The following is a 15,123-nucleotide window of genomic DNA, read 5'->3' as shown; positions in this document are numbered from 1 at the left end:
GAAAGCAGCATCCATCAAAAGGGCCCCCCACCATCCAGGCCATGAGTTGCTTCTTGCTGCTGCCATTGGGAAGGATGTAGGTCCCACACCACCAGGTTCAGAATCAACCTGGACCAGTGTGGATAATTTCACTTACCTCATCATGAAGTTATTCCACAATCAATGGAGTCACTTTCAATGACTCTACACCTCATGTTCTCAATATTATTGATTTATTGTATTTGCACAGTTTGGCTTCTTTTGCATTTCGTCAGTTTTTTTGTGTTGTCTTTGATTGTCAAGCTTTCTTTGTTTGATTCTGTTGATTTATTTGTGAATACCTGCAATAAAATCATGTGATTCTGGTGACATAGTCCTACTTTGATAATAAAGTTACTGTGAACTTCAGGACATCTGTTTTTGCGGCGCGCACCGCATGACGGTCAGCTGACCTTATCCGCGTGGGAGCGTACGTCGTTGCGTCAGCAGGCGGCGAGCGCGCGGAACATGTGGAGTATGTCCTTACTGCTGCTGGCGACCGTGGCGGCGTCCCGCGAGTCTGCGGGCCGGGACCGGGGCCGGGCGGAAGGTGAGTGACGGCAGCGGCGTGGAGCCGAGCTCCCTCACGGGTGATAAATCCGAGACCCTCCCCTCCGCCGCCTCATCCTATTGGTTGCCTGGACCATGACCTTGTTTGCTGCTCTGTGTATTAGAGGATGTTGCGGCAAGGACAGGGGACCAGGGTTAGCAGCAGAAAAATTTATTTATTTGCCATTTTATCAACCCTGTTTTCTATAAAGCTCTGCATTTAAAGGGAAAAAACTCGTGAATTTGTGAAACTGTATAATTTGCCTTCGCCACCCGGTAACTGCAAAAGTGAGCTTCCGAGTGGGGAGGCTGCTTTAAGCGCGGGTCGGAGTTATTCTCAGTTTCCTAAGTTCAGCATTAAAACTACTCAAGCAAAGGAAAGTTAGTCTGGTATTTCCTCCGGCGCTCAGGAGTGGGTGGAGTATCGCTGGGGATTGTTGCACCTTGCGGGCTTCGCAAAGGATCAGCATTCACAAACTACAGGGTGAAGGAAAGACACGTAAAATAAAGTTGAAATAGTTATTGATGAAAGAACGATGGGGGTGGTGCTGTGCTAGACGCGGGTGGAATGACCATAAGACAGAAGTAAATTAGACCATTCGGCCCATCGAGTCTCTGCTGCCATTTGATCGTGTTTGATTTAGTTTTCTCTCAGCCCCATTCTCCTGACTTCACCCTGTAACCTTTGCCACACTTCCCAGTCAAGAACCAATCAACTTCCACTTTGGATATACCTAAAGACTTGGCCGCCACAACCATCCGTGGCAAGGAATTCTATTATACGCCACCTTCTGGCTAAAGAAATAACTCCACATCTCTCTTCTGAAGGAATACTGTACAACCTTTCTATTCTGACTGAGGCTGTGCTTTCTGCTTTTTTAATTACTTGATTCACAAGTTACTATTATGCTGCTGTGAATTTTATTTCTCATTTTACTTGTAGGTGCTGTAGGATGCAGTGAGGATGAGCTGCTGTGTTTGAATGGGCGCTGTGTTTCTGTGCTGATGTTGTGTAATGGAAAAGACGACTGTAATGACTGGAGTGATGAGCAGAATTGTACTATATCAGAATGTGGACATCATGAGTTCCAGTGCAATAATTCCTCAATCTGTATCTCCAAGTACTTGCTGTGTGATGGTCACCAGGATTGTCCTTCAGGGGATGATGAATCTGATGACCTTTGCAAGGACACAGCAATGCAGCTTGGAAACTGTGGGGAGTTTGAGTTCCAGTGTAATACTGGACAGTGTATAGGGCTTCAGTCAGCTTGTGACAACTTTCCTGATTGCACCGATGGTACTGATGAGGCAAATTGTGGTAAGTGTATAGAAACTTTAATGTACTTGTTGTTCGTATTGAACTTTTAACACAAAAAAGTCATTCCATCTACTCATGTCCTTTCCCTGCCTAAGGAGATCTAAAGTCTAAGATCTCTGGGAGAATCTCTGAAAGAAATTTCCTTAGATCTGTGTGATGGAATGAGAAAGCTGGACAAATGAAGTACTGGTCTTGGACAGTGTCCTGTGACTCATTACGTTCCAGGTTTTTACAATTTCAGTGTGGCTCACTGAAGTATTCCATATTAGAAATGTTAGAACACGGGTTCAAAGAGATTTAGGAGGCCATGTATTCAAATCAAATGTAGCAGTTATTAGTAAGTACAGTCGGTCCTCCTTATCTGTGGGGGATTGGTTCCAGGACACCCTGCAGATACCAAAAAACGCAGATGCTCAAGTCCCTTATTTAACCTGTCTCAGTGCAGGTGGACTTTAGGACCTGGGGGAGCAGAGGACCCACGGCTGCTGCTGAATCTGCAGTGTTTCTGTTTCGTTGACGGAAAACGATCACGATTAAAAATAGAGTGGAAATAAAGTGATCGGAAAGAGGAGAAACGCCATCAGTCATTGGAAAAGTGTTAGGCTACAGTCGGTCAACGATTGGAACAATTTTAAAGGATAAAGTGAGAGTAATGGAGAATGTGAAAGGCCCTGCCCCGATGAAAGCTACAATTATTACTAAGCAATGCAGTGGTTTAATTATTAAAATACATACGTTATAGAAAGGTAAAATATATACTAACACAAACGTTTGACTAACTGATGCTAAATAATACCTGATGTACCTGATACAATGTAAATGCTAGGTAAATAGTAATTGTTTAGGGAATAATGACAAGAAAAAAAATCTGTACATGCTCAAACAACGAGTGCTGGAGAGAGAACTTCCAGCTTTGTTTTTGATCCTGATCCGTGGTAACCTACGCACATCCTCCTATATACTTTAAATAATCTCTATATTACTTATAATACCTAATACAATGTAAATGGTTGTTATACTGTATTGTTTAGAGTAGTGGTCACCAATCTTTTTAAGCCCAAGATCCCCTACCTCGGCCTTAGTGAAAGGCAAGGTCGATCCCAGATCGATTAGTTACAAGCATGCGCACCGAGGCAGAAAAGACCGTGAAATGATGTAAAACACAGCGCGGACCAGTTTAATATTGACAATATTCTTGTGGAACTGCTGACCGGGGGTGGGGTGGGGGTGGGTGTTAAACACGACAGGAATACAGCGATACTCGAAGCAGGTTCCTTATGTCCAGTCTATTCCGCAATTTGGCTTTCATGGCTCTCAGCTGCTGTCCCGCTTGCTCACGTTTTTTCCGCTGAAAAAACTCAATGGGTTTGTCTTTAAGTGCAGGGTGCTTGGACTCAAGGTACCGAAGCAGTTCTGAGGGCTTCATTGCCTCATTAGGCAGCCTCCGGGCCCAAACTCCAGCCTCCCGCCCGCCCGCCAGCCGCCTAGGCCAGGTGCGGCTGGTGGCGAGTGGGCTGAGAGGACAAGATCAGGGCCGGAGCTCCCTGTACTGGGGCCGCGGTGGTCACAGTCCGGATAGAGCGACTGACCGAGCGGGGAGTGCGACAGTGAGAGTGTGAATGTCTTAAAGATCGACCAGTCGATCGCGATGGACGGGTTGGCGACCAAGGACCATTAGGGAATAATGACAAGAAAAAAAGGTGTACATGCTCAAACAAATGCTGGAGAGAGAACTTCTGGGTTTTCCCGATCCGCAGGTGGTTGAATCCGCGCATGCGAAACCCGCAGATAAGGAAGGCCGACTGTATAATTTTTTAAAAAACTTGCTATTGAGGTCTACAATAGAAGACCAGAATTTAAAGGAGTGAGGCTTGCTACAGCTAATCAAAATGCTAATGAGACATTAACAAATGTAAGAGAACTGCACCGCAATTTGCAGGGCATTATTGTTTGTCTTTGAAGGCACTTCCAGGGAAGGTATTTAACAGTAGCTTAAACAAGTACAATACTTGAATATGCAGAGAATGGAGGTTAATGGACCGTGTCCAGGTAGAAGGGATTAGATATCATTAGTTTAATTAGTTTGACATTGTGAGCTGAAAGGTTTGCCCCTGTGCTGATCCAATCACAAATAAAAGAAAATCTGCAGATGCTGGAAATCCAAGCAACACCCAAATTGCTGGAGGAACTTAGCAGGCCAGGCAGCATCTATGACAAGGGTACAGTCAGCGCTTCGGTCCGAGACCCTTTGGCAGACCTGTTGAAGGGTCTCTGCGTGAAACATCGAATGTTTACTTTTTTCCATAGATGCTGCCTGGCCTGCTGAGTTCCTCCAGCATTTTATGTGTTGCTTGATCCTGGGCTGTTCTGTTTTATGTTCTACATTTTAACTTTACCCTCATCTGCACAATCCCTGCTTTACCTTGTAAAGAGTAACATTCTGTCTGGTTAGTGGTTTGGATATAATGAAAGATTCAAGTGCAGGGAGGCTTAAAAGTTCAGACCTAAAGTTTGCAAAAGATGATCTTTGTGTGGTTTTGAAACTCCCCTGGACCCCCAGCTAGTGTCACCTGGCTTCAGCTTGTTGAAATTGTAGTTGGGCCTCAAGAGCAAAACCAGTTTAGTTTTGTATTAGTATTGCAGTCCTCGGAGTGCATTTTAATGTAACTCTTGATGCATTTTTTTCTCTTTTTGGCAGATCGGAATGAGTGTTTGGAAGAAAATGGCAAGTGTTCTGATTATTGCTGGGACCTTCCTTTGGGTTATGAATGTGCTTGTCCATCTGGATTGGAGTTGATAAATCACTTCACCTGTGTAGGTGAGTTTACACAAGCATATTTAAAAGTAGTACAGTGGATTTTAGTTAAATTCAGCCATCAATTAATGGGGGCATCCACTTATTTGGAACAAGTCTGGAAAAACAAACTAATTGAGAAAACAGCTGGGATTCCCTTTGTTTAATTGGGGCACTGTGCCGCTTAATTGGGACAGAAGACTGTTGCCATATAGTCTCTCTAGGATCAGCCAGGTGCACCTGTGTGGCCATTAGACGCTACGCAGTGCTTAGATTGAACAGTTTAAATAGAATCGGTTCTGTGTGTATGTGTTCAAAAAGCAGTGGATTTTTGTCGCTAATAGTTGGCGAGGAATAAGCATTAAGACAATTCAGAACGGTTTTGCTCACTATGACTTTAAGCTTTCAGGCTTGGAGGTGCCAGACACTGTTAAGTTTGTTCTTAATAAAGACACACTTGGTGTGGGTGTACACCAGAACATTTTAATACTGAACTGCTGTTCAACACTGAGCGCATACTACCGCTTACGGTCATCACTCTTGGTTCGGGGTGAACCACCTGCATTGCCCACTGGGAACTGAAGTTCTTTATTATGCTCACATAATAACACATCTTTCCCTTTTTAAAAAAAAACAAACACAATACTATGTCCTCCAAACCTGTAAGGAATAATAATCCTTTTCAACAAAGATATCTACATTCTGTAGCCTGTCTGTTTTTCAAATTTTCAACTGTTCAATATGTCAACTTCTATTGTAATGAGCAACTGCAGTCCCTTATCCATTCAGCAACTTTCAATCTGAGGTGGTTTGATGATCCTTTTTGATCAGCTATTTGTTTCCACAAGTGTATTGTTTGTATTTGCTATGTTAATATTTGTGTCTTTCTGATCAATATGATAATTTTTTTACATCTGCTGGCCCCTTTCGTGTACTGACAGGTGACACGTCACAGTTGGGGTTTGTGGTCATAGGTCCACAAGGTTCCTTTTCAGAGATGTCCCTCACTCCATGTGGATCTGCTAGGAATATGGAACTACCTCCTGTTGCACATATCCTGGCATGGGCCATGTTGAATTGTAATCACGGATTCAAACTTGATCGCCAGGCTTGAGGACTGATAGACTTTTTGCAATCTTGTCGTGACAGTACTTCTGTTTTTCTTTCCCTTTCAGTTCAGCCCATTTGACTTTAGGTGCCTATAGGTTTTCATGCACTGGGAAGTTGGTGCATACACGTCGATCCATTAGCTTTTGGGCTGGTGAAAAGCTATTCTGCAGTGGAGTTCTTGTATAAACCATCAGACTTTTGTGGAAATTCTCGCTCATGTTCTTTCTTCATGAGGCCCTTCATTGCCTCTCTGAGGCCATTAGATTTTGGCTGCTGTGAGCTTGAAGTTGTATGTTGAAACCCTCCAATCATTTGCAAAGGACTCAAATTCACAGCTCAGAAATTGTGGACCATTGTCTGATACCACTTCCCATGAAGCCCTATGCCTCACAGCTTTCACTAGGTACTGGATATTGATTGCAGTGGATAATTGGAGAAGTAGTCTATTACAACAATATGACTCTTCCCATTACAATCAAAGAAATTCACTCCAACTTTGAAGTACGGCCTTTATGGTGCAGGGTGGTTCTGCTTACTGCTCTGATCTGTAGGTAAGACATATTTCACATGAAGCAGTGGTCTGACTGATGTCTGGTTTATCCTTGACTAGTACATAATTTCATGAGTTCTATGTTTACATTTTTCCTCACCAAGGTGCCATTCATTTATCTTCACGAGCATTTTTTACCATGCGATACTGGAATCACAAGCCTGTTGCCTTTGAAGACTGTATTTTCTGCTACTGATATTGCACATGCAGAACTGAACTAATCCCAAATACACGTTGGACAGTCGTTCTTAGTTGCTGGCCATCCTTTCTGTATTATATCTTTGTGTACTTTCATCGTTTCATCTGTCTCTTGCTTTCCTAATCTTCTCTGTTCTATCTGGAGATACTGGATTGGAGTTGACAGTCATGTCAACATAGCCCTGTATATCTGTGTTAAGCACATTCATGAGGTGAAGGGTGTCAGCCGGAAATGTTAACTGATATTTATTTCCATAGATGCTGCCTGATCTGCTGAGTTCCTCATTTGCAGTTACTGGAACAACCTATTTTGTTTTACCAGCACCATCGGTCTAGAGAATTCACAAAGACTTCCTCCATTTCCTTATCAACTGTGCATCTTTCTCTTGGTAGTCCCAGCTTTGCAGGACTTTGCAAAATGATTCTTCTTCCCACAGTTATTGTAGCATTTCCCATTTCTCCCTACTGCCACACTTTGTGCATTTCCTGTTTGAGCCTTCTTTTTTGCTTTGCTATTGTTTTGGTGAATGCCTTGTGCATTCTCTTTCACAGCATGCACTGTTGTGTCTTCCTTGTGCAGCTCACTAGTTTCTGCTCATGTGGTCTCTGCTGCATTAACTGCATTTTGCAGTGTCAAATCTTCTTTACTCGGCAGTCTTTCTCCAAGTCCATCATCTGAAATTCCACAAACTATTCTGCGTCTAACTAGTGAGTTTCTCAAATCTCCAAATTTATAGAACTTATTCAGTGCATAGCTCAGCTAAGTATTGGTCCCATGTTTCTGGTCACGGGAAAAAGAAACTTGTATCTCTCAAATGTGATGTTTTTACTTGGAATAAAATACTCCTCAAATGTTGTCATCAGAGTGTCCAATGTAAAAGCTGTCTTGTTGATTTGTAAACTTTTATAGAAGTCCAAAGCATCTTTTCAATTACATGCTGAAAAATAGATGCTTTTAATTTTTTTTAATTGGACCCTTCCGCCCCACTAGCAGCTAGTTTCAAGGGTTTCGAAGGTACATTTAACGTCAAGAGAAATGTGTACAATTCAGGTCTCTGGGCACACAGCCAGCAGCCAGTTGTTGCTTTCAATTTTCCATGTCCCATGATACACCAATTTCCTGCAGAGGCACCAACCTCGCCCACCTCCAGAGCCACGAAATCCTAGAACCCAGAAGGCGTGCTAGTCTTCAAGACCGTGTCCTTGGTATATTGAATAGTGGCCAGTGGTGAGACCCCGAGAGTGGATCCCATTCCTGTGAAGAACTGAAGTTAGCCTGTAATTCCAGGTCAGCGTCTTCAAAAGAACCCTGAAAGGGAAAAATAGAGATATTAAAAATAGAAATAAAGCTGTTTCTGAAGATGCAAGCGAAGGAGTCGCTTCGGTGCCATGGTCACCTAAGCTCCACACTAATGTTTTTAGTTATCCATTAGATTGCCAGTAAACTGTGTAGGTGCAGGAGGACTGAGCTTATTCATAACAGGATCTCTCGGCCTCTCACCTAAATTTCTGGGTGAATCTGGTGAACTTTGGGACACAACATGCTCTCTCGCCTCGCTGGACAGCTTCTCTTTGTCACTTGCTGCTAGCACATTTCATACGTGCGCAGTCTCTTTCTCAGTCATGCACGGTATTCTTTAGACATGCTGAATTCTGACACCATGCTATATTTGTTCTTAATAAAGACAACTAGGCGTGGATTTACAGGAGAGCATTTTATTACTGAACTGCTGTTCAACACTAAGTGTGTGTTACCAGCTCATCATTGGCACTTCCAGATCCGGGTGAATCGCCAGTTCTTTATTATACAACCATAATAATACAGAAATGTCTGGGAGTGGTTCTCTAACTTCATCAAGGTAGAGCACCTCCTTGAAAATCGCAGTCAAGGTGTCAGAAGACAAGACTTGTCCTGCACGAACCGTGGCCTAAAATAATTAGCTATATTTTTCCAAATGCTTATCAATCCTCTCCGGCAACTTCCCTACCATTGACTTGAGACCTACTGCTCTCGTGTGGTGTGGAGCTGTTATGTCAATAAAACAAATATTGACTTGCCTTTATTCCTTCTGTGTATTGTTCTAATATTTGTTAAGTCCATTACTAGGTGGTTCATGAAATATGCATTATCCAATTATCTGTAATCTAAATCAATTTGACTCTAATTTCTAATTTTAAGAGAATTAGCATACTGGCTACTCCTGCAAGAGTTCCAAACGATAGAATCTTTAAGTTCTAATTTTATTTATTTTTTAGTCATTTAGGATTCATTCATTTTCTTTTAATGCTTCCAGTATGTTATATTCGCTGATGGAGAAGAGTATTGTGAATCATTGCAAATGTGTAGAGTTGGGTCAGTGGACCAACAAAACTTCTCTACTCCATTTCTCTGTGATGATCTTCCTTTTACATTCACATTTGAATAAGGGGAGCAGCGGCTTATTTTCTTTCTTGATTTTACTTGTGGATAGTTCCAAAAGCATATCACTATCCATTGTTATCAGTAAGCCTAAAATATGGGAGCAGCTATTTGACTATGATATAAATTGGAATGTTCCAGGATTGAATACTTAACATTAGGAAATATGGGCGACCTCTTCTGTTATCATATCCACACCTCCCCCCCCCCCCCCACCCACATCCGGAGGATGTCCCAAAGAATGATGGTGGTTAGCCCATTTCAGATGTAGCAGATTTACCCAACTTGGAGTTAGAATGCTGATATTTTTGAGGCAGCCTACATCATTGTTTGATAATCCTAATTTTGTTTTCACTAGGAGAGGAGCCATTTGTGATTTTCACCAATCAGGGTGACATCAGGAAGCTGAGTATTAATAGAATGGAATACGAAGACTTAGATGACAATTTGAAAAATGCAGAAATATTAGCCACTAATATAGCCTCATCAACAATCTATTGGTCAGATGCAACCAATCAGGGAATTTTCAGGTAAATAATTTGATTTGTTCTGGCTTTGAGCAAGGTGGTCTGGAGGATAGTTGTTATATAACCACTCGGAACAAGCAAAAGCAAAAATAGTAGGAGAATATTTCCAGATCATGCAGCACACAACTTCAAACTAATGAACTGGGTGAGGGGTGGTAGCAGCAATGTGGCAACTGGTACTGGCAGCTGCTTTGGAATCTAATCTGATCTTCATAGTGAAATGCTATACATGAGAAAAATCTTGGTTTTATACATCCAATTGGAAAATTATCTATTTTCATTGATTGACAAAGATTGGCAATTTGCAAGTCATTGCAGAGTACTTATCCTATATTGAAGAAAGAAGAACCTCATAATTTTCTTCCTTCTGAACCTCAACATTTTTATGGTATGCAAGATGTGGCAATATCTGAGTCCCCAGGGCTTGCTGCTTTTTCCTCAAGCTGTGTGTATCTGCCATTGCCATTTGTTATCATGGTTGTCAGTAGCAGCGGAGCAGCTTAAATTTCCTTCATTGCGCTCATTTGGGTAGTTCAAGTAGGTGCTAGCAACTTTCATTATTAACTGTCCCAAATTTCCCCCATTTCAAAGAACGCATTCAAAGCGTTGTTTTATGAGTGGGTTTCAACTGCCAGTATAAGGTTTAGTTTGTAATCTGATTATAATCAGAACTGCCTGTGCCACCTTCTTGCTTATAGAATCAGAGAGATGCAGCACGGAAATGCCAACCATCAACCAATCATTTGTACAAATCCTACTTGAATCCCATTATTATGCTGACTCCTACAGCATTAAGATCTTTGACAGCAGGTGTATAGGAGCAGAAACAGACTATGCCTTTCAGGGCGAAGATGAGCCTAGTGATCTTCACCCTGCCCTCCCCCCCCCGTCTGTTTGTCATAACAGTTGACTGCCATATATTCCAAACATCTATCTGTCACAGTTCTGGAATATGTTCAATGATACAGCCTCCACAGCTCCCTGGGGCAGGGAATTCCAAAGGTTCACACACATTGGGAGAAGAAAGTCTTCATCTTTATTGAAATGGATGACTCCTTAAGTCCCTTCCTCTGTGTTAGATCATCCCTGGTGAGGGAAATGTCTCCCACTTAGTTAAGGCCCTTCTGAAGCTCAGAGTTTTTTTTTCTTTCTGAATTCCATTGAGGATTGTTCAATGTTTCCTGGTAGGTCATCTCCTTCATCCCAAGAGTTAACCTAGTAAGCCTTTATGCATTGTCTCTGTGAATTTGACTACATTGTACTCAGTCCCTTCAGTCTAAGTCACTACTGTAGATAGAGGCTTTAGGTCTGAATATTTGAGATACCTTTTTAAGTTATACATGTAAACTTGAAAATAACTTGTTCAAATTCTGCTCTGGTAGCCAATTCTCTATCTGTGTTTATCTTGCCCTTAACATTTCTTTTGCAGTAAACCTCATTGAATGTGTATTTGAAACTCACTATACTGGCAATACACACAAAATGCTGGTGAAACGCAGCAGGCCAGGCAAAGGGGGAGATGGAGAGCAGGCGAGGCGAGGAGTGATTGTGAGAGGGACAGAGAGAGAAAAAAGAGAGAGAAAAGAAAAAGGGAGGATAATAAATAAATAAGGGATGCGGTAAGAAGGGGAGAGGTGTGTTAACAGAAGTTATACATTTTTTGCCAATCAACTTTCCAGCTCTTAGCTTCATCCCTCTCCCTCCTGTCTTCTCCTATCATTTCGGATCTCCCCTCCCCCCCCACTTTCAAATCTCTTACTATCTCTTCTTTCAGTTAGTCCTGACGAAGGGTTTTGGCCCGAAACGGCGACTGTACTTCTTCCCATAGATGCTGCCTGGCCTGCTGTGTTCCACCAGCATTTTGTGTGTGTTGCTTGAATTTCCAGCATCTGCAGATTTCCTTGTGTTCTCACTATACTACATTGGTTTGGTCCCCTCTGTCTACTCAGAGAAGTAATTCATTTGCTGAACGGTTTCTCTTTCTTTAAAGTATGTTGTCCTTGCTTTTATTGCATTGATTTTCTGAAATCCTGCATAATAACAGAAATTTGCCGATGACTGTTAGGGCAACTGTTCTACAAAACTGTAAGACAAAGGAGCAGAATTATGCCATTTTGGCCCATTAAGTCTGCTGCACCATTCCATCATGACTGATTTATTATCCCTCTTGATACTATTCTTCTGCCTTCTCCCTGTAATGACTTGGCCTCCACATTGTATTGCAAAGATTCACTAGCTTCTGGCTAAAGAGTTTCCTCCTCATTTCTGTTCTAAAGGGATGTCCCTCTACTCTTGAGGCTGTGTGCTCGGGGCCTAGACTTGCCCATTAAAGGAAATACCCACCCTATGTCTACTCTATCTAGGCAGTTCACTATTTGATAGGTTTCAGTGAGATCCCCCTCATTCTTCTAAACTACAGTGAGTCCAAGCCCCATGCGATCAAACACTCCTCATATGTTAACCTTTTCATTCCCAGAATAATTTTCGTGATCCGCCTCTGGACCCTCTCCAATGCCAGACCTTTTCTTAAATATGAGGCCCAGAACTGCTCACAATACTCCCAAGTGTGGTCTGATCAATGCCTTATAAAGCCTCAACACACATCCTTGCTCCTTTATTCTAATCCTCTCAAAATGAATGCTGATGTTGCATTTGCTTTCCTTAGCACCAACTCAACAGCAAGTTAACTTTTAGGGAATCCGGCACATGGGACTCCCAAGTCTCTTTGCACCTCTGACTTCTAAGTTTTCTCCTTGTTTAGAAAATTGTTTATAGCTTCGTCTTACACTATACACTTCCCTACACTATATTTCTTTTGCCACTTTTTTGTGCTCATTCTTCCAATCTGTCTAAGGCCTTCTGCAGTCTCCCTGCTTCTTCAATACTACCTATCCTTCCACCTATCTTCATATTGTACCCAAACTTGGCTACAAAGCCGTCAATTCCATCATCTGAATCATTGACATTTAATGTGAAAAGAAGCAGTTCCAATACCCACCCCTACAGAACACTACCTGTACTTCTCACTGATTGCCAATTAGGATAGGTCCCCTTTATTCTCACTGTTTGCCTCCTGCCAATCAGCCAATCTTGTATCCATGCTAGAATCTTTCCTGTGATACCATGAGCTCTTATCTTGCTAAGCTGCCATGTGTGGCACCTTATCAAAGGCCTTCTGAAAATCCAATTAAGCAATATCTACTGACTCTCCTTTGTCTATCCTGCCTGTAATTTTCTTAAAGAATTCCAACAGGTTTGTCAGGAAAGATGTCCCCTCAAGGAAACCATGGCCTACTTTGGGCTATTTTATCATGAGCAACCAAGAACCCCGAAACCCTATCTTTAAAATTGAACTTCAGCATCTTCCCAACCACTGAAGTTGGGCTAATTGACCTATAATTTCCTTACTTCTGCTTCTATCCCTTCTTTAAGAGGATAATACTTGCAATTTTCCAGTCCTCCGGAACCATTCCAGAATCTATTGATTCTTGAAAGATTATTACTAATGCCTCCACAATTTCTTCAACTTCCCCTTTCAGAATCCTGTGGTGTAGCCCATCTGGTCCAGGTGACTTATCTGCCTTCAGACCTTTCAGCTTATGAAGCACCACCTTCTCCCTGACACTCTCCTGAATTTCTGACATATTGCTGATGTCTTCCACAGTGAAGACTGATTGTCTGCCATTACATTGTCCTCTATTACTTCCCCTCCAGTGTCATTTTCCAGCAGTCCAATATCCAGTCTTGCCTCTCTTTTATTTATATATCTGAAAAAAACTTTGGTATCCTGTTTTATATTATTCATCTTTTCTCTCCTTATTGTTTTTTTTTGCTGTGTGTTGGTTTTTAAGACTTCCCAATCCTCTAACTTTCTACTAATTTTGCGATATATACCTTTTTTTTGCTTTTATGCTGTCTTTGACTTCCCTTGTAGCCATGGCTGCCTCACCCTTCGTTTAGAATGCTACTTCATCTTTGAGATGCATCTATCCAGTTTCTTACGAATTGCCCCCAGAAACTCCAGCCATTGCTGTTCTGCTATCATCTCTGCTAGTGTCCCCTTCAATTTCACTTTGGCCAGTTTTTTTGTCATGCTTCTGAAATTCCTTTTACTCCACTAGAATACTGATACATCTAACTTTATCTCTTCCCTCTCAAACTGCAGGGTGAATTCTATCATATCGTCATCACTCCCTCTAAGGGTTCCTTAACTCCCTAATCAAATCTAGTTCATTACTACCCAATCCAGAATTGCCTTTATCCTAGAGGGCTTAACCACAAGCTGCTCTAAAAAGCTATCTCGTAGTCATTTTAAAAATTGTCGCTCTTAGAATACAGCACCAACCTGATTTTCTCAATCTACCTGCATATTGAAATGCCCCATCACTATTGTCACAGCCCTCGTTTTACATGCCGTTTCTATTTTCTGTTGTAAGTTTTTATCCCACGTCCTGGCTACGATTCAGAGGCCTGTATCAAACTCCCATCAAGGTCTTTTTACTCTGGCAGTTTCTTAACTCTACCCACAAGGTTTCTACATCTTCATATCCTATGTCACCTCTTTTTAAGGATTTAATTTCATTTTTTACCAACAGAGCCACCCATCCCCTCTGCCTACCTGCTTGCCTGTCCTTTTGATACAATGTACATCATTGGCTGATAAGCACCCAACTATGCATTTTTTTCAGCTGCAACTCTGATGCCCACAGCATTGTACCTGTCAATCTCTAATTGCACTACAAGATCACTTACCTTATTCCGTATATTCTGTACATTCAAATATAATGCCTCTTGTATTCATCACCCTTCTTGATCTTGTCCCAATGTTACATTTCAATTCATCCCACTGACTGCAATTTTTGTCTATCATCCGCCTGAACTTGCTTACAATCTCACTGTACAATGCATCAATGTGTACCCCATCCTCAGCCCTGTCACTGGTTCCCATTCCCCTGCCAAATAAGTTTAAACCATCCCCAGAAGCTCTAGCAAAATTTCTCATCAGGACATTGCTCCCTTCAGGATGGTCCTCAGCTCTATCACTCCTCCTGTTCCCAACCATTTGCTAAGTTAGTTTAAGCCCTCCCCAACAGCTCTAACAAACCTGCCAAAGGGTTTCAGACTGAAGTATTGTCTTTTCCATCGATGCTGCCTGGCCTGCTGATTTCCTCCAGCATTTTATGTGTATTGTTCAAATGTAACTCCTCCTTGTACAGGTCATGCATTCCCCAGAAGAGATCCCAATGATCCAGTAATCTGAAACCCTCCCACTGCAACATTTCCTCACCCAAACCATTCTATTGTTACTGTCACTGAAGTGTGGCACTGGCAGATTACTGCCCTGAAGGTTCTGCTTTTCAGCTTTCTACCCAACTCCCTCTCTTCTCTCTTCAGGATTTCCTCCCTTTTCCTACCTATGTCATTGATACTAATCTGTGCTCTGAGTTCTCTCTGCTGACCCTCTCCCCCCCCCACCCCCAGAATGCTGTGGACCCAATCCGAGAGTTGTCTGACCCTGGTGCCTAGGAGGCAAAATACCATCTGGGTTTCTTTTTCAAGTCCATAGAATCTCCTGTCTGCTCATCTAACTACTGAATCCCCTATCACTACTGCATTCATCATCTTCCCACTTCCCTGCTG

At 42.2% G+C, this 15,123-nt stretch overlaps 1 protein-coding gene across 1 annotated transcript in view; it reads left to right on the top strand.

Moving 5' to 3' along the window:
- The first annotated feature begins 431 nt into the window (after positions 1 to 431).
- The window catches only part of LOC132406300 (very low-density lipoprotein receptor-like), a 97,089-nt gene continuing 82,397 nt past the window's right edge, over positions 432 to 15,123 (top strand). The window contains exons 1-4 of the mRNA XM_059991769.1: positions 432 to 568; positions 1,511 to 1,885; positions 4,584 to 4,703; positions 9,315 to 9,486. Coding sequence (XP_059847752.1) covers positions 487 to 568; positions 1,511 to 1,885; positions 4,584 to 4,703; positions 9,315 to 9,486 — 749 coding nt within the window. The 5' untranslated portion in view covers positions 432 to 486. The remainder of the gene's footprint in view (positions 569 to 1,510; positions 1,886 to 4,583; positions 4,704 to 9,314; positions 9,487 to 15,123) is intronic.

This window comes from Hypanus sabinus, chromosome 16, assembly GCF_030144855.1.
Source record: "Hypanus sabinus isolate sHypSab1 chromosome 16, sHypSab1.hap1, whole genome shotgun sequence".
Taxonomy (NCBI): Eukaryota; Metazoa; Chordata; class Chondrichthyes; order Myliobatiformes; family Dasyatidae; genus Hypanus; species Hypanus sabinus.
Note: the sequence above shows the minus strand (reverse complement) of the source record. Positions and strands in the feature narration are given on the sequence as shown.